At 53.4% G+C, this 18,098-nt stretch overlaps 2 protein-coding genes across 4 annotated transcripts in view; one reads left to right on the top strand and one right to left on the bottom strand.

Annotated features, from left to right (window-relative positions):
- Nucleotides 1-965, bottom strand: part of PPM1G (protein phosphatase, Mg2+/Mn2+ dependent 1G) — a 28,270-nt gene extending 27,305 nt beyond the window's left edge. Inside the window, exon 1 of the mRNA XM_086631988.1 lies at nt 846-965. Within this exon, the coding sequence (XP_086488114.1) occupies nt 846-965 (120 nt within the window). The remainder of the gene's footprint in view (nt 1-845) is intronic.
- A 1,057-nt stretch (nt 966-2,022) lies between these two features.
- Nucleotides 2,023-18,098, top strand: part of NRBP1 (nuclear receptor binding protein 1) — a 39,632-nt gene continuing 23,556 nt past the window's right edge. For all 3 annotated transcript variants that reach the window (XM_086631182.1, XM_086631180.1, XM_086631181.1), the window contains exons 1-6: nt 2,023-2,054; nt 2,266-2,488; nt 16,453-16,575; nt 16,963-17,064; nt 17,148-17,237; nt 17,742-17,782. In XM_086631182.1, the coding sequence (XP_086487308.1) occupies nt 2,282-2,488; nt 16,453-16,575; nt 16,963-17,064; nt 17,148-17,237; nt 17,742-17,782 (563 nt within the window). In that variant the 5' untranslated portion in view covers nt 2,023-2,054; nt 2,266-2,281. The remainder of the gene's footprint in view (nt 2,055-2,265; nt 2,489-16,452; nt 16,576-16,962; nt 17,065-17,147; nt 17,238-17,741; nt 17,783-18,098) is intronic.

The raw sequence follows: 18,098 nt of genomic DNA, 5'->3' as shown, positions 1-18,098 counted from the left end.
GCAGGGAGTGCTGCGGGGACCAATATTAATCCTTATCTAATCCAGCCTGTTTGCTGGCTGCCTGGAAGGGACAATAAACCAGCACATCACTGGTACTCGACGAGGGCATTAAATTCAAAGAACCAGTAACCGCTGGCAAGGCAGGGAGATGGTCTCAGCAGCTCGACACTGCCCTTGCACAAGCAGCTTTACAAAGCGGTTTCAACAGACCCCGCACCCCGCTCCTGCCCCACGATGTTCATCTTGCCATCACTCCTTTGCCCCTTAACGAGCCCAGCTGACAGAATAGCAAAGCCAGCACTGGCTGCAGGAGACTGGGAGTTCTTCCGACAAATCTGCCTGGAAAAAAAAATACAACAGGGGCAGAGAGAGACTAGAGACTGACACTTCACTTCTGCCTAGAAAGAAAAGCAGGAGATTCTGCCTGAGGACTTTCCGCTTTCATTCAGTGCCCCATCCCAAGCGCCACACCGCCCTTCCCTCCGCTTTTTAACCCCAGTCTCCCATTCCCTGCCGGGAATTCTCGGGCTGCACGCGCCGGGAGAGCCTCCGCCGGGAGACCTGCGCGGAGCGACTCTCCAGCAGGTCCCCGCGGGAGCCGGGTCGAGCGACGGCCTACGGGCAACCCGGCGCGGCCACGGCAGCACCGGCAGGGGCGGCCCCTCCCGCTCCGACGGCACGGGCACCGCGGCCTCACCGCCTCGCGCCCGCGGCCGGGTCCGCCCGCCCGACGGCGCGGGACGCCGAGAAAGCGCCGGGGCAGGAGGACGCCTCCGCGCCAGGCCCGCAGCTGCAGCCGCCGCCCCGGGCGCAGCGCGGCAGCCCGCGCCCGGTGCCCCGCTCACCTCCATGGAGACGCGCCAGCCCTGCATGGCGCTGAAGCCGAAGTGGAGCGGGCGCGGCCCGAGCCCGGCCCCGTCTCCCGAGCTCTTCACCGTGTTGGGCTGCGACAGGTAGGCGCCCATGGCGCCGCGGCGGCCTCCGCCGGCGGGCCCGGCCCCCGGCGCGGCGGCCCTGCGCAGAGGGGCAGCGGCGGCGGCGCGTGCGGCGGCAGCCGGGCCGCGCGTGACTGGGCCGGACCGTAGCGGGCGGCGCGGGAGGGCGCGAGCGGCCCGGCGCGGGCGGCGAGGCAGCGAGGGCGACGGAACCGCCCACCGCGGAGCCGCCGAGCGGAAGTCGCGCGGCCGGAAGCGCGGGCTATAGAGTCGCCGCGGGGGGACGGCGCTGAGCCCGCGCGGCCGCGGCACGGGGGCCGGAAGCGCCTACCATAGAGACGAGCGGCGCGGCTAGCGCGCCGCAGAGGGCAGGCGCGCGCTCCGCGCGGCGGGCTCGGCCCCGCTCCCCCGCCTCGGCCCGGCGGCGGTGCACGGGCCCGAGCTGGGGCTGCCCGCCACGGCCCGCCTCTGGCCGCGAGCTGCTCCGCAGCTCCCTCCTCCCCGTGCGGCGGTTCCCGCTAGCCGGCCCAGCCGCGCTCCAGGGGCTGCAGCAGCCCTTCGGGGGCCGCTCATCATACGGCGGGAACGGAGCACGGGAGACTCGGGACAGGCTGTGCCGCCGTCGGCCTGTGGCGCGGGACGGCCCCAGGCTCAGCCGCCCGGCGGGGCCGGCACACCGGCACGGCGGCCGCCCGCGCGCTGCCCGCCGGGGGACATCGCCCCCCGCCGGCACGCGGGGGGGCGGGGGGGGGCCAGGCGCACCCCCGTCACCTGGTAGAGACTCGGCCCCGCCCACCGACCAATCAGCGAAGGCCGGCGGCCCCTCTCCGCGGCTGTCATTGGCTACCGCGCGGGGCCAAGTCCCGCCCTTCTCCCCGCCCCCTCCACGGCCCTCCGCGCAGTGAGCGCGCGGGCGCCCCCTATCGTATTATATACCCCGGAGCCCCGCCCACCGGCCAATGCGCGGAGGCTGACGGCACGTTCCCGGGCTCTGATTGGCCGTCGGGCGGGAGGCCCCGCCCCTGACGGCGCGTTACGCAGCGCGGCAGTTGGCGGCGGCGGCGGCCCGTCGGCGGAGTAGCGACGCGCTTGGGGACCGGGAGGCGCCGGGCGAGCCCGGTAAGTGCGCGGCCCCCGCTCCCCCCCTCCCCTCTCCGCCCCTGTGCTGTCCGCCTCGCGCTGGAACCGGCTCGCTCGGGCGCCGCCAGCAGGCCCGGCGCGCGGCCCCGGCTGACAGGCCCAGCGGGCGCGGCCCGGTCCGGCCCGCGGGGCCCGGCCCGGCCCGGCCTCACCGCCGCCTCGCCTCACGGCCCGCGCCTCTGGCCCGCAGGGTGCGCGACTGCAGCATGTCGGAGGGCGAGTCCAAGCAGATGCCGAGCAGCGGCTCTGACTCAAAGCCGGAGTCCGCGTCGTCCGGCCCGGGAATGACCTCGGTGTCTGCGCCGGTGACTTCCGCGGCGCCCCCGGAGGAGGAGGAGGAGGAGGAGAGCGAGGACGAGTCCGAGATCCTCGAGGAGTCGCCGTGCGGCCGCTGGCAGAAGCGGCGCGAGGAGGTGAGCGCCGGGGGCCGGTTCCCGGGGCTGGACCGCCGGGGTGTGTGCGGGAGCGCTGACTGAGCTGGGCGGGGCGCGGGACCCGTGCGGCGCCCGGCGCTGCCCTGCCGGCTGTCCTCCTTCCACCCGCCTCCGGGGCGGCCCGGAGCCCCGTGGCGAGGGCCCGCCGTGCTCTGGGGGTGGCGGGCAGGTCTCTTGGCGAGCTGCGGGCCCGTCTGCCCTCGGGCTCGGAAGCGCCGAGACTGGAGCGTGGCTGCTGTACTCCTGCACGTGCGTGGTGCCCTCGGCTCTCCCGTGCGGACGGGGACGGGGTCAGGGCCAGCCGCTGCTGCTGTGTTGGGCAGGGATCATCTCCAGCACTGCTATGTGCATCTCGTTTTATAGGTTTGTTTGGTTTTTTTTTTTCCTTTGGGAAGAATGAAGAGCAGTGAGTAGGTAGTCCGTGGTGTTTGCTAGTGAGTGTGAAGTGAACAATACCTGCTGCAGAAGCAGCCAGTTACCCATTCTCATTTGCTGTGAAGTCTTCAGCTGTCTTCAGCCAGTTCATGCAGACTCGTTTCTTGACTTGTCTGATTCACATCCACTTCTTGTTGCGTATTTTGGAATTCTTCCCTGTGAAGACACATGTAGATTAGATTTTATTGTCTTGGACCTCTCCCTTTTTCCATTCTTTGCTGTGCTCCGTTTATCGTATTGGGGGCCGTCTCCGGGAACTGGTTTCTGCTTCACGCTGGCTCAGTGGAACCGGCTCTGGCTGGGCAAGCTGTGTAGCTGTGGGAGTTGCTGAATGACAGCAAATGTTAACTCTAATGCTGCGGCACAAGTGCTGATGTAGCTTTTCTCGCCTGAGTCAGGGCTGAGCATAGAGGTTCATCTGCTTTATCCCTCCTTATAAACACAGGGTAGCTCAAGCTCTACTGGTGGTGAAAGAGTCATTTATTCTGATGTAAATTTGGAGGTCAAAGTAAGGTCAAGGGTTCCCCACAGCTCCTTACCTTTGCTTTCCTGAAAGCTGTCTTGGTTTTGTTAATGTAAGCTAAATCCTGGCATGGTTTGGTAAGAACATGCCTTTTCTGGTGAAGCTGTGCAGTTTGGGTTGCCATGGGGAGGGGGTCTGTATGAAGCTTTAAATCTGTATCCATAATGTATTCCTCACGATAACCCGAAGTGCTTTTTGCTGTGATCTGCGCTGAATTGGCACATGTTGGGGAGCAAAGCTGTGTTCAGTTTGTGTAGGCTTTTCAGTATGTTTTATTTAATACCAGTTATGTTGACACAGAAAGATAAATTTCCTTCCAGGCTTTTCTGTATTCTCCTACATAAATGTAAGATTTGGTAGGCTCTACTATTCTCTTTGGATTTCAGTTTCCCAACCTGCAGATAAATTAAGACCTAAACACAAGAAGTTCCTTAAAATTTCGGCATGGCTAAATTACTGTATTCCGGCTTCGGAACGAGAGTGGCTGGTTGGTTTGAAGGCCAGCTGCCTCTTAGGTGTATTAGCTTTGTTCTGCCCTACAGATAGAGGAAGGGCTGTTGAAGGCCACGAAATGAATTGTTGACTGACCTGAGGTAGACTCGGTGCCTCCTGGTTCTCGAGTCTTCTTCCATCAAGGCTTCACTGCCTCCCTGCAGGACGTGCTGATTCCGTGTCTGACTGATACTGGCTGCCATTGCCGCGGTGGGCCTCATGTCTCACGTGTGTGTATGAAAAACACACCCTTCGAGTGAAAATGCAGTTAAATTCTGTTTTGTCTCTTAATTTTGCATACAGATTTGTGGCTTGGTGACACTCGAGCTTGTGGAGTGGCATTTATTCGCTGTGACCGTATGACATTCCTACTCGTCCTGCTGTCTTTAGCTTTTGAACTGATCTGTTCCCCGCAGTAAGCGCTCCCACTGCAGACGTTCCAGCGTGACATTTATTTTGGAATAACAGCTTACTTCTGAGCATCTGTGTGTCCCAGAGTAAAGCATCTCTCACGCTGGTGGTGTCCCTGTGAAGGGCTGTTGGTGTGACGGTTGGCACTGGTTGTTCTGGCCGGTGCAGCTGTGTAGACAGGCTCTCACTTGCTACCGTCGGCAGTGAGGAGGTGTTACTGCGTGGAAAAGGGATGTGCTGCCCCCTCCCTGGTGATGTGATCCCGATGCTTTATCTCAGCAGTATCCTCTCTGGATGCTGAGTTAGGCAGCCACCTGGGAGGCCGCTTACCGTGATGATCTGGAGAGAAAACAAAGTGTGTGGTCGCAGGGCAGAGCAGGATTGTGTGCGTTATGTACAGCCGGGTGTTCCCGGGTGTTCCGGCCTTTACTGCTTGCTCTGAGTTGCGTGCTTAGATGTGCCTTTGGAAATGTAGCAACCTCACTTTTTTTTTTTTTAATATTTTTAATAGCATAGAGTCTTTGCAGTCAGCTTCCGAGGCCAGAGGTGATGTCGCACGGGGGCTGCGTGGAGGGGCCCTGCGCGCCCGCCGGAGCAGGCTGTCTCCGTGGGCAGGAGCGCTGGCGATGCTCCGGCCGTTCGCCAGGAACGAGCGGATTTCGGGAGAACGAGCCGCAGCGGGTTCTCGGGCACGTCCGTCTGCCGCCAGCGCCGGCGCGGCCGGTGCTGGGTACGGAATGATGGTGGGGCGGCAGAACGGCTGCGGAGGCTGCGCTGGGCGCGCCGCTCCCGCGCTGCCCGCTCCGAGGCGCCTCTGGGCCCGGGCGGGCCCTTCCCTGCGCGCCGGGCGCGCCGCGGGCCGGGCACCGGCCGCGGGCGGGGCGGCTCCCCGAAGGACGGCTGCTGCAGCCAATGGCAGGGGGCGGGCCAAGCGTTACATCACCAGCGCCAGCTGCCATAGGCTGCCCGCCGCCCTGACCACGCCCAGCAGTGCCCACGCCCTCGCGCCCGCGTGCGGCTGCCGGGGCCGAGCGGGAGCGGAGCGCCGCCCCTCTGCCGGGGGCTTCTGCCCGGCTCCCACGGGAGCGCAGCCCCCCTGCCCCGCGCCCGGGGCGGCCCGCAGAGCGGAACCCGCCGGGCAGGAGAGAGCATTGTCCCGCTGCGCTCGGCGCTGTGCGGCCTCACCTGCAGCAGTGCCGGCGCCGTCCCCACCACCTCAGAGGGACGTGCAGGCCCTGGAACGTGTCCGGAGGAGGCAGCCAGGCTGGTGCCGGGGCTGGAAGGCAAGTCCCGTGGGAGCGGCTGAGGCCGCTGTGCCCGTCCAGTTTGGAGAGAGGGAGCTGAGGGGCGGCCTCAGGGCTCCCTGCAGCTTCCTGCGGAGAGGCTGTGCGGAGGGGGGTGCTGAGCTCCTCTCCCTGGGATCCGGGGACAGGACGCCTGGGAGTGGGTCACAGCTGCACCAGGGGACGTTCAGAGCTGACACGAGGAAGCATTTCTTGACCGAGAGGGTGGTCAGTCCCTGGCACAGGCTTCCCGGAGAGGTGCTCCATGTGTCCGTGCTGTTGGTGTTCAAGAGGTGTTTGGACAGTGCCCTTGGTAACATGCTTCAACTTTTGGTCAGCCGTGAAGTGATCAGGCAGTTGGAAGGGACCTACAACCATGTCTGGTCCAAATGAACTATTTTATACTCTATTCTACTCATACTTAAACTCGAAGTGTAAAAAAGGGTTGCGTTGAGTTCATTGATCGTAGTTTTTCCTCGACACGGGGAACTGCTGTAGTGCAAAGTGTGTAATTGCTGTGAAAGTTCATTTTAAAGTTAAATGCTACTGTGACATTTTAAACCAAGAACCTGTTTTAAGTAGATGGAGAACTCTTACCTTCCCCAAAGTTCGCTTCTTTATGGAATGTGGAATGAATAGTGCATATGGTCATGGTGTGTTATACCTGAAGGGTGACGTTGCTGCCAGGGTGAGGTGGCGGGAAGGCAGGAGGGGGAGTGTGGCTTGTGCCACAGGATGCTTATTGTCTGACGGTTGAACAACTTATACAAGCAAAGGCTTCGTATCACTCTGCTCTGCCCTGCACTGTATGACCAACATGGGCATTTTCAGGCGTGTCGCTGCTGTCCGTGAGCGCTGCAGGGACCGCGACGATCTGCTTTCTTACGCTGCGTGCGCATCACAGGCATGGGTCTCCTGGTGTGCCGCAGGCCGTAGCGCTCTCCTGCCTGAGCTGAATCCCTCTCCGCGGTTGTAACCATACCCCTGGCTGCTCTCATGACACACACAAGGTGAGATTTAGCCTCTGTGAGAAGCTGAAGATAAAATTTTAACAGGGGAATCTTGTCTCATAGCAGAGGGACATAGAGGAAGGCCTCACAGTGTGAGGTTAGGGGAGTCTCAGGAGGGAGAGACAGAGGCTGACAGGCTCTCCAGGCTTATGCTTGCCTTGGTCTCTTTTGGCTTTTCTTCCTGACAGAAACCTCTTTTTCTGCTGTCCTTGTGTGACACTCCATTTTCTTCTTTCAGTCAGCATGCATACGTAATTTATTTTTCTTGAGTTGTACAAGTATCTTCGGAATTATCTGCTATGCCTCCTAGAAATAGAAGCTTCTTAATAGAGATGGATTGCAGCGACACACTTGCAATTCATTTTTAGACTCCTGCCACTGGCTGGTATTAAACCTGAAACCAAGAGCTGGAACTCAGTGCCTGCTGTCCCTCAGGGCTGCACAGATCAAACAGAAAAGTGGCCCAAACGTAATTGTAGCAAAACTTGTGCTCTGTTGCAGCAGAATCTTTTTCATTTTCAGCTCAGTATTACTGTGTTGGCCTTGGCAAGCTCATGTTAGCGGGAGAGACTTAACCATTCACAGTCTTAGATGGGCCTGTAGTTTGTCATGTGTTTAATAGCTATCTGTTGACTGAATTTCTTTCTGTGCCTTTTCCGGGTAGTAAAGCACCATGTGATTACACAGGCCAAGATTTTATTATGAATACTTTGTTGGCATCTTTGTAATGTGCTTAGTAAATAACCTGTTTGTTGCTATTCATGGAGTCTGTACCATTCTGTGGACATGGGAGCAAGCAGGTTCCCTTTTAGGTGTGTTTATGAGCATGTCTGTCGTGGTTGGGAGAGAAAAGGTCTGAGTGGACTTGGGCATGGTAGACTCCCTCTTGTGCAGGCTCCTTGTGAGGTGCAGTCAGCTGCAGCACAGCTCGTGCCAAACGCCGCTTCGTTCCCTGACACACAAGACTTCACAAGGATGTGAAGCCTGGAACGTACAGGAGAAAAGAGAGATAAGGGGAGAAGGGGCACTGGTCTCTGCTTAAGCACCTTTGCCCTTTCCCTGAGGATACGTCAGGCTGCTGAAGATTAGCGGGAGAACCTCGTACCATTCCTGCAGTCCTGCTGGTGTTCAGTCCCTTGACTGGAAACTTGCCCCAGTGCTGACTCGCTCCGTCCTGTGTGGATGGCAGACGTAGGGGTTGTGCTTCTTTCCTATGGATTCTAAAATCTTGGACGTGGTGTCTGAGGTGGTTGAAAGGTGATGTTTGCGTTCTTGCCAGTCATCAACAACCTCCCTTGAGAAAGAAATGACCTTGTGGTTGTCTGATTGTTGTTCTGTGCTTGATGTATTGCTCACTTTTTGCAAGCTTAGCTACTGGAGCACTTTCTGCTTTATGCCCCCATGCCAGTGGCTGCTGAGATCAGGAGATTCAGTTTTGCCTCATCCCTGGAGACAAATCTCTTGTGTACAAGTGCGTGTGTGCATACAGTGGTTCCTCTGTTGATTCTTATTTTCCTTTCTCTGGTGTTTTCCACTGTCAGGTGAACTAGCTGGAACGTGCAGTCCTTCATAGCATCCTTTACCGTGGCACGCAGACTAGGATAGGATGATGAAGTTCCACGTGGACCTGGGTATCGGGTCAGGTGCGGAACTCGAGGGGCAGTATTTGAGGCAGCACGCACTGCCTGTGGATATATCTGAGTTCAATGTCCAGTCTTGCTGTTCTTCATTGTATGCCATTGCTGGAAGTTCAGAAAATTAATACAGGCAGCACCACATGTCTACACGGCCATGAGTTTGCTTCTCCTTTTCTTAGGGAAGGCCTTGCTGTCGTTTGCAGAGGTGGCCCCCGGCCGTCCGGCGCCCTTCGTGGCTGGGCATTACCACTGAATTTTAGTGCTTGGGCTAACATATGCTCTTGATCCATGCTAACACTGTGAAATGGTAAGGAAGGAGCTGTGGTTTGTGAGGAGCTGAACGCAGAAAGACATGAAATGAAATGCTGGGTGTACCGCATCTTTATTTAACTCTTTGTTGTCTTTTCACTCCTAGTGAGAGTGTTAGTTTCTCAAGTCATTTCTTCATCTGGAGCTGGTTGATGACTTTTGCATCTTTGCATTTACGTTTCTTCAAGGAGACGAGTGCAGGATTCCTGGAGAGAGAATGCCAACAGACTGGGTGTTTGGATTCTGTGGTGCTTAAGTCTGATTTCTTAGTCGTTGATGTGACTAGAAAGAAACTTGCTGAGGTGGTAAAAGATAAGCAGCAGTCTTTCTTTTCCTATCACACATCTGAGTTTCTGTGTGTGGGAAAGTGAGGCATTTTTCCTTGGGAAGGGAGCATTTGAGACGCTCTGAGCTTTGGATTCTGCTACTGGACAGAGAGTGAGTTGCAGAGATTCTCGAAGTGGACTAGTGCTAGGAGGGCTGCCAGCTTTTTGACAGGCTTTGGCAATGCACCTGTTTTTTTTCCAGCTGGTGGAGAAAACTAGTGCCATGCTGTAGTTTTTTTGATTTTACTTGACCATTGGGAAGATATTCCAAAGAGAGATTATGTGCAGCCTTGTAACATTTTTGTTGGCTCATCTGGGACCTTCCTGGAAGGAACGAACTCTTGAGATGTGCTTGGATGAGATATGATGGACACTGCAGGATGTAGAGGGAATTGAGCCTTTGTCTTTGTCTGCGGACCCGTTATGTTCTTGGTTATTGACTCACGGACAGCTGGCAGCTTGCTGAGTGCTGCCCCAGCCAGCATGGCTTCTCAGCCTTTGTGCTGCCTCAGCGGGGGAGCAGGTGCAGCCAGAGCAGCTGTCTGCTGCTTTTCGAGCTTTCCTGGGTGGCTGGAGGTGCTGCTTGCACCCCGGCTGCCTGTGACCAAGGGGTAGGGTTTGCCCTGCGTTCTTTGCAGAGCTCTTCTAAAAATAACGTGGTCTGTGTAGCTTACTAGCAGCACCAGAGCCTTCCCCTCGTCAGACCTCTGTGTCTTCAGACCTGCCCGGGGAGGCCCAGGGGAAGCGATCACAGCGTCGCAGTGGGTGCTCTTTGGTGGGGGTCAGATGTTGCAGCCAGGCGTACCCTTGGGAAGGAGCTTGCTGCTGGGCCAGGGGAGGTGAGAGGCTGCTTGCTGTCTCTGGTTCCAGCGAGGAGCTGTGTGGCAGATCCTGAGGCGCCGTGAGAGCGTGGCCCGCCACAGAGGATAGCACAGTGGGAGCACGGTGCATCGCATGTTAACACGGGTGACCTGAGTAGCCATGTCCTGCTTCTAAGGATCAGTGCTTGGGGAAAATACCGTTTCATAGGTGTCTCTAGTACCTGCCTCCCAGGCCTCCTGTCTCTGCAAAATCTGGCCCCAAGACCTCCTGTCCTAACTTTTTGGCTAGTCTGGCTTGCAGTTCACTAGCAGATCGGTGTGCTTGCATGTGCACATACACAGAGAGCACGGAGCACGCTTGCACAGAAAATGGTTTGAAAAACAACGTAATAAAAAGACAGTACACGTGGTGGTGATCAGGCATAAGACTTGGCTAGTGACTCATCTTGATACTCATAATTTTGGCCACAGCCCATGAATATTGTACCCAAATCCTCATTTGATCCCAAAATTGCCCATCTCCAACATCCTAAGTCTTGTATCATAGAATGGTTTGGGTGGGAAGGGACCCTAAAGGTCATCCAGTTCCAGCCCCGCTGCCATGGGCAGGGACACCCTCCACTACACCAGGTTGCTCAAAGCCCCATCCAGCCTGGCCTTGAACACTTCCAGGGATGGGGCAGCCACAACTTCTCTGGGTAACCTGTGCCAGTGCCTCACCACCCTCAGAGGGAAGAATTTATTCCTTAAATCTCATAGAAATCTCCCCTTTTTCATTTTAAAGCCATTGTCCCTTGTCCTATCACTACACATCCTTGTAAAAAGTCCCTCTCCAGCTTTCTTGTAGCCCCTTCAGGTACTGGAAGGCTGCTAGAAGGTCTCTCCGGAGCCTTCTCTTCTCCAGGCTGAACAACTCCAGCGCTCTCAGCCTGTCTCCATAGCAGAGGTGTTCCAGCTGTCTGATCGTTTTTGTGGCCCTCCTCTTCTGGAGCCGTTTCAACACCTCCATGTCCTTCTTGTGCTGGGGACTCCAGAGCTGAACACAGTATTCCAGGTGGGGTCTCAGGAGAGCAGAGCAGAGGGGCAGAATCCCCTCCCTCGCCACGCTGCTTTGGATGCAGCCCAGGACACCCTGTCCTTGTCTCGACCCATGAGCCTTTTGTTACCTTCCCTCCTCCCCATCCCACTGCGGGAGCAAGTGGCAGTGCGTGGCGGGGCGGCGCGGTGCGTGGCCGCCGCTGGGCCTGGCCTGGGACAGCGTATTATCTCCATTCTCCAGCTTTGCCAAGCTGGTTGAGCAGAGCTTTGATCTTTTCCTCTGGCCTGAACAAGGGGCCACAGTCACTTTTTAACATATTCGTGCTACTCTTAAGCAGATAGGCTGCTTTCTGTAAGTTTGTCCTGATCTGCTGCTGTTCCTGATCTCTTTTTTCCAATGTGCAATTTCATTCTGTGCCAATATTGTTAGTGTTGTGTTTTTTTTCCAATTTTTATACTTTTTTTTTTTTGTTGACTGTAAATTGTCACTGTCACTTGTGGCTTAGGCTGGGATTTTGGGTTTAGGTTGGTTTTTTTTTTTCTTCTTTCCTTTTTTTAATTGACAGATCATGTGAACTACAGAGCATCTCTTCAAAATTCTGTGTCCTTTCAGGGATAGGTATCCAGATGTTTGAGAGCTATGGAAAAAATATGCATTGGACAATTGGAATAACCTGCCTAAGGGAAATACATCTTCCAAACTTTTTTCCCTTAGAGCTAAGCTATGTCTTGAAATAACAGCATTTAAATCTTTCCCCCACTCCCCTTTAACTACTTAAATTCACTTGAAATTCTTTCTGAGTTTCTTTACTTCTTGTTTATATGGACAAAGAGCTACATTAGTATTTCTGCTGTAAATGTTTTGTGCTTCCTCTGTCTTACTTCAAAAATCCATGCAAAACTGCGTTCAGTTAAAAAAACCTTCTTCCTTCGTACTTTAAAAGCTGCCCAGTCTACGTGGGCTTCCTGGGAAAGAAACACTTCAGGGGGGTACATTATCTCGAGGAACACAGAGTGTTTCAGTTGAGCCCCTCTTCTTTTGTCATCTCACCAGCATCATTCATGGGCAGCTTGTAGTCTTCTGTCTGAGTCATAAAAGACCACTGAAAATTAAAGGAGTTAAAAAACAGTCTTAAATCGCTTGACAAAGCTTGCAGGAAGTTAGGGCAAAGGAAGGAGAGAACCTGCATCACCTTCGTCCTGTGTTGATGCCCCGTTGTGAGCCTCTTTGGGGTGAGAACAGCATTTCTGACCTCCCTGCAGGGCACGGGTGTCCCAGGCCAAGTGCTGCTGGTCGCTGTCCTTACCCTTCAGAGCACGGCACAGAAGGCAGTGTTTTGAACACGGCGTTTTTGTTTTCTCTTGCTCAGTCAGGTTTGTGGAGAAGTTGAAATTTATAGTTCTACAACTGCGCCTGTTTACAGCAGTGTTAACTGCCCCATTGCATCCAGATTGTGACCTGTGGAGCCTGCAGCCATCCATCAGTCACCAGTGACTGCCCAGAGGCAGCAGCTGGCCACAACCCTCGGGAAGGCCCAGGGCAAGTGCCAGAACACACTTTCACGAGGGCTTAGAATTCCACTTTACTGAGCATGGAGGAGGATGTGGAACAGTGGTCTGGTAACCAGAACGAAGGAGGAATTTGCTTTTGCCTTTTCTGTTGTCTGCATTTTTCCCCTTTTACTCTTTTGCCCAAGCTGTTGAACATCCTCTTGAACTAACAATTACCATCAGTGATATCAGATGGGTTTGGTGTCCTGAGTCATCTCTCGTGCCCTGGAACATTGCCCATGAGTCATGGAAATTATTTATGTTTGGTAAACTTGCCCAGAAATGGGAGAAGATATGCTAAATCCACATCTATTGGCTGTATTATCAGGGCAGATTTTGAATAGTTGTCAGTACCTGAGGACTAAATTGATCCAGTAAAGTGATAAAACCTTCAAATAGGCGGTGAGTGTGATGAAGGAAGAGCACACAGAGGGATGCATGAGCACCGCGTGCCAGCGGTCATGGCTTTTGTCTTGTCCCTGCAGTACTGGCACATACCTGCCTTTCTGTTGACTGGGAGCTTGTTTAAACTTTTCTTAAGTTAAAGCCTTTTAGCATTCAGCTTTATTTATTGTACTAGGTGTTCTTATGCAACTGTCACCCCTGAGATATTCCTAATACTAAAATTCGAAGGAATAAATGTTCTGTCCTTTAATTACCTTCATTCTTTCAGCTTTCTTTAATGGTGAAACATAACAGGCCTGTCGGTGTCAGTGTGTATATATAGAGAAAAAAAAAATAGGATGATCGTCTCCTTAAATAAAATCTCAGACCTTTCACCCCTCAGTTAGGCAGGAGATGAGGGGTGGGAAGGGAATGGGGTTGTTCATGCTAAGCGGCTTGTCTCCTGTGATTGTTTTCCATAGTTATTTTCTGTAGGTCAGGCTGTCTGGATAGAATTATGACCTATATTCTTTATTCCTGCCTGAGTCACTCCGTTGCATCAGGTTTTATCACAGTAATTTCCTGCGCAATTTACTGAGCAACCTCCATTGCTCCAGTTACGCTGTTCGTGTTTGTCACTCCGGTGTGTCATCTGCGATTTCAGAATATGGAATATCGTTGAGTCTGTTAGGATTCCCTTGGAAGATCATAAAAAAGAATCCCACCTATATTGATCAGCTGTCAAAGTTGTCAAGCTACTGATGGAGTAGAACAGAAGAGAATAGTTCGGTTGGAAGGACCTACAGCGATGTCTGGTCCCACTGCCTGACCGCGTCATGGCTGACCAACAGTTGAAGCATGTTACCAAGGGCACTGTCCAAACGCCTCTTGAACACCAACAGCACGGACACATGGAGCACCTCTCCGGGAAGCCTGTGCCAGGGGCTGACCACCCTCTCGGTCAAGAAATGCTTCCTCGCGTCAGCTCTGAACGTCCCCTGGTGCAGCTGTGACCCACTCCCAGGTGTCCTGTCCCCGGATCCCAGGGAGAGGAGCTCAGCACCCCCCTCCGCACAGCCTCTCCGCAGGAAGCTGCAGGGAGCCCTGAGGCCGCCCCTCAGCTCCCTCTCTCCAAACTGGACGGGCACAGCGGCCTCAGCCGCTCCCACGGGACTTGCCTTCCAGCCCCGGCACCAGCCTGGCTGCCTCCTCCGGACACGTTCCAGGGCCTGCACGTCCCTCTGAGGTGGTGGGGACGGCGCCGGCACTGCTGCAGGTGAGGCCGCACAGCGCCGAGCGCAGCGGGACAATGCTCTCTCCTGCCCGGCGGGTTCCGCTCTGCGGGACGCCCCCGGGGGCGGTTCGGCCGCCCCAGCACACTGCGGGCTCCTCTTGAGCTGCTGCCCACCAGCAGCCCAGGGCTCTTTCTGCAGGGCTGCTCTCCAGCCGCTCCACTCCCCATTCAGACTTGGGCCCAAGTGTAGAATCCAGCATTTGTTCTTGTGCAGTTTCATGTCATTGATGATTGCCCGGTGCTCCAGTCTATCTGTGCCCCTCTGCAAGACCTCTTGTCCCTCAGGAGAGTCAACAGCACCTCCCAGTTTAGAATCCAATGAACAGGTGTTTATAACACAAACTTTTAAAGTCGATATTGTACAACAGTAAGTTAGGACCTCAGTGGACTCCTTTCTCTGCTCACAACTCTCACATGTCCATCTGCCATTGGTGTGTTCGTCCGTGTCATTGTGCATTGTATGAGGAGTTCAAGTCTAGCTGGTTATTGGTGTGACCTACAAGTTCTTTGTTGTACTCACCTCCTATAGCAGAGTTTCTTTATAAAGACAAGCCTTACTTTTTCTGCGTTTCAGTATGGTCAGCTGCATCCTTTGCATCTGTACCCACTTCTCATGGGTTAGGCCGCTCCGGCAACCAAACCACCCCCCCCCCCCAAGTCGTTCACTCACCCTCCCTCAGCCCCAGGGATGAGGGAGAGAATTAAAGGATAAATGGGATACCCGTGGGTTGAGATAAGAACAATTTAATACAGATGATTTAATACACAGTGTAGATGCTCACCACCCTCTCTTATCTGCAGCCCATCTCGTCCCGAAGCTGCAATCCCGGACGAACGCGAGGCCCCGAAATAGAGAGGGGGGGAGAGAGAGAGAGAGAGAGAGTACCCCGAGAGTGGGAGTGCTGGGAGAGAGAGGAAAAAAAGGCAATAGAGTGAAAGCGCAGCAAGCGCGAAAGAGCCACAGTGCAAAAGCCCTTCTGTCCGGCTGCCCCTCACTTTTATACTGGGCATGGCGCTGCATGATATGGAATACTGATTGGCCAGTTTGGCCTTAATCTTAAGTCCAAGTACAAATCGTAAGGAGAGTCGTGGCCCCCTTGTCCCGGCCATGCTCCCCCCTTATCCTGTTGTGCTCCTGCACACTGGCAAGAACATGGCAGCTGAAAAGTCCTTGAGACCTCAGTGCCAACCACAAACATCAGCTTGCTATCAGCATTCTTCTTGGAGCAAGTCTCTGAGTAAAACCAAAACACAGAGCTCTTCTAGCTGCTGAAAAGAAGAGCTGACTCTGTCCCAGCTAAAACCAGGACACCACTCTGCCAGAGTTAAAAGCACTATCCATTGGAAACTGTGGGAACTGGTTGTTTCTTTCAGTTAGTTTGATTAGTTAATATTTTGTTATCGGTAGTGATTTCCTACAGTGTGGTGTTTATTCATTTAAGTTTTGTGGGTGGCAGAACATTTACTTCAGTTCTCACTGGCTTAACACTGTAGCTGAAATTAGTAAATTTGATGGTGGTAAAAGTGACTGCTCAGGGGGAAGGGATTTTTGAGGAAACCCTTGTATATAGTGAGAAACTTCCAGGAAATAGGATGCTGATGGGGTCCCTAGTGAGGGGAGAGAAGGCGAGACAGGATGAGTAGGAAAAGCTATGAAACGGCCAGGACTTCAGGGTGATGTAAGTGGAAGATGAGTCTGGATTTGCTAGCCAGTTCTCTGGATTAACTTTTACCTCAAGAGGAGAATTGGATCAACTGAAGGTGGAGTGATTCTGGGTATGTGGCCAGTTGATGGTGAATAGTAGTGGTTGATGATTGGCAATTACAAGGTAAATTCTGCCCTCTGTCTTCTCTAAGTACTTTGTGACAGGAATCTGGTTTCAGCATGGCACATTGCCTGGCGTGGTAGGACTTTGACTGTGACTGTAACTTCTGCACGCCTGTGAAATAGCGTGTAAAGGGCATTACAGAACAGCACGATGCTCTAGATGTTGGTGGAAGGAATCTGTGTACATCTTTGGATGCTGCTACATATCTGAGGAAAAACAGTATTATGGTGAACTTTGCTGCTGGGAGTGGTGTTCATCTTGTATCTATGCAGGTCTTGGAGCATTAAGTACTTCCACAGCTCTAGCCGTTCCTGTGCTGGGCTTTGAACTCTTGCTTTGTCGGGTCCCCTCGCTTGCCTTGTTGCTTTCTTAGTGGTCTTTGTGCAAAAGATATTTTCCCTCAAATATGCCCAGGGCTTCCTGTTTATGTGGCCTACAATGTACCTTGGCTATGTCCCTTTCCTGAAACACCTGTGCACAATCTTGTCCTGGAATGCTCGTTTAATTAGAAGTTAATGAGCAGAGTTCATAATACTCAAATGAAGGATGCGTGGTAATGCTGGCTGAGAACTCACATCTGTCTCCATCCTTCCCACACAGGTGAATCAGCGCAATGTCCCAGGGATCGATAGTGCCTACCTGGCCATGGACACAGAGGAAGGTGTGGAAGTTGTTTGGAATGAGGTTCAGTTTTCTGAGCGGAAGAACTTTAAGCTTCAGGAAGTAAGTTGACATGTTTCCCAGCAAGATGCAGGAAACATACCATGCACCAGGGTGGGATTATAGATGGTGGTGACCTTTCATGTGGATTATTGGCTGGATTTGGAGTGCTGTGTTGCTCAAATGTAGCAAATTCAGCTTAAGCCTGGCCTGTGCAGAAAACGTGACAGAGAGCTGCTGTTGTGCTATTTCCATGGGCTCTTGTGTTGATTTAGTGATCAGACATGCTTAGCTGAGGTGCGGTGTGGGATGAAATCAGATGCTGTTTGTTCTTAGCATAGGAGCTTGAAGGGTACAATCTTGTTTAAGAGGACCAAGACCCAAGAAGAAAGTAAGATGTGGGCCGATGTGGTCTCTGATGTAACATTTCTCTGCTTTTCTGATGTTAAGGAAAAAGTTAAAGCGGTGTTTGACAACTTAATTCAGCTGGAGCATCTGAACATTGTGAAGTTTCACAAATACTGGGCTGATGTGAAGGAGAATAAGGCCAGGGTAAGTAAAGTGAAGAGTCTGTTGGGTTTTCTCCTGTAGGTAATTAGTGAAGCAGAGGGTAATGTCTCATGCTGCCCCTACAGGTGATCTTCATTACTGAATATATGTCCTCAGGGAGCTTGAAACAGTTCCTGAAGAAGACAAAGAAAAACCACAAAACTATGAATGAAAAGGTAACCCTTTTTTCATGTATGCCTATTTTCACTTAATGCCTCTGGAAAGATCTTTCAGCAGAGGATCCTGATGAGAAGGTGGTGTGGTGATAACGTGGCTGCAATTCCTTTTTATTACTGTAAACTAGCTTAATTGCAGGTTCTCTGGGACAGCTGTTCTGTGCTGTTTGCTTTGTTTCCAGCAGTTTTGCCTCTTCGTATATATGGTGTGACAGGCACGTCCCTTTCCATGTGTGCATATAGGAAAGTGAGAAGGTGTCTGTGTAAGAGGAGTTAGGAGGGGAGATGTACATCTTGACCTGTACGAAGATGTAGAAACTAAACTGAGCATGAGAGTACTGATCCTGTAAGTTGTGACTGCCTACGCACCTGTACTGGGTAAAAGCTAAGATGCCACAGAATGCAGCGTGTATTCCTTCATGTGAATGGACTTTGAATTACAGAACTATGGATTAGTTCCTCTTCCTTGAATGATTTTTGTCCTTTTTGCTCCTGTGTCTGTAGGCCTGGAAGCGATGGTGTACCCAGATCCTCTCTGCTCTCAGGTATGTGAGTTACTGATCTTGAGTTAGCCATCTGGTTTTTTTTCTGTGTAGCCTCTCTCGTGCTAGAACATCAAAAGCTGCAAACACAGATGCTGCCAAACGTCAGCAAGCTTCATGGAGTGGAGCCTGCAGAGCACTTTCAGTCAGCCAGCCTGATTCTTATCCCAGTCGTGGTCTACAGAGTGACAAGTGCACTTCCTATAACAGTCCCAGAGTCTTCAGTTAGACAATATTGAAGCCTCTAAAATGGAGAAACAGGTGCAATGTAGGTTTTAGATCCCAAAGTTGTGACTGATACAATAGTGTATGTGGGAGT

This window comes from Tauraco erythrolophus, chromosome 2 (assembly GCF_009769465.1).
Source record: "Tauraco erythrolophus isolate bTauEry1 chromosome 2, bTauEry1.pri, whole genome shotgun sequence".
NCBI classification, from domain to species: domain Eukaryota; kingdom Metazoa; phylum Chordata; class Aves; order Musophagiformes; family Musophagidae; genus Tauraco; species Tauraco erythrolophus.
This window is presented reverse-complemented; position numbering and strand designations above follow the sequence as displayed.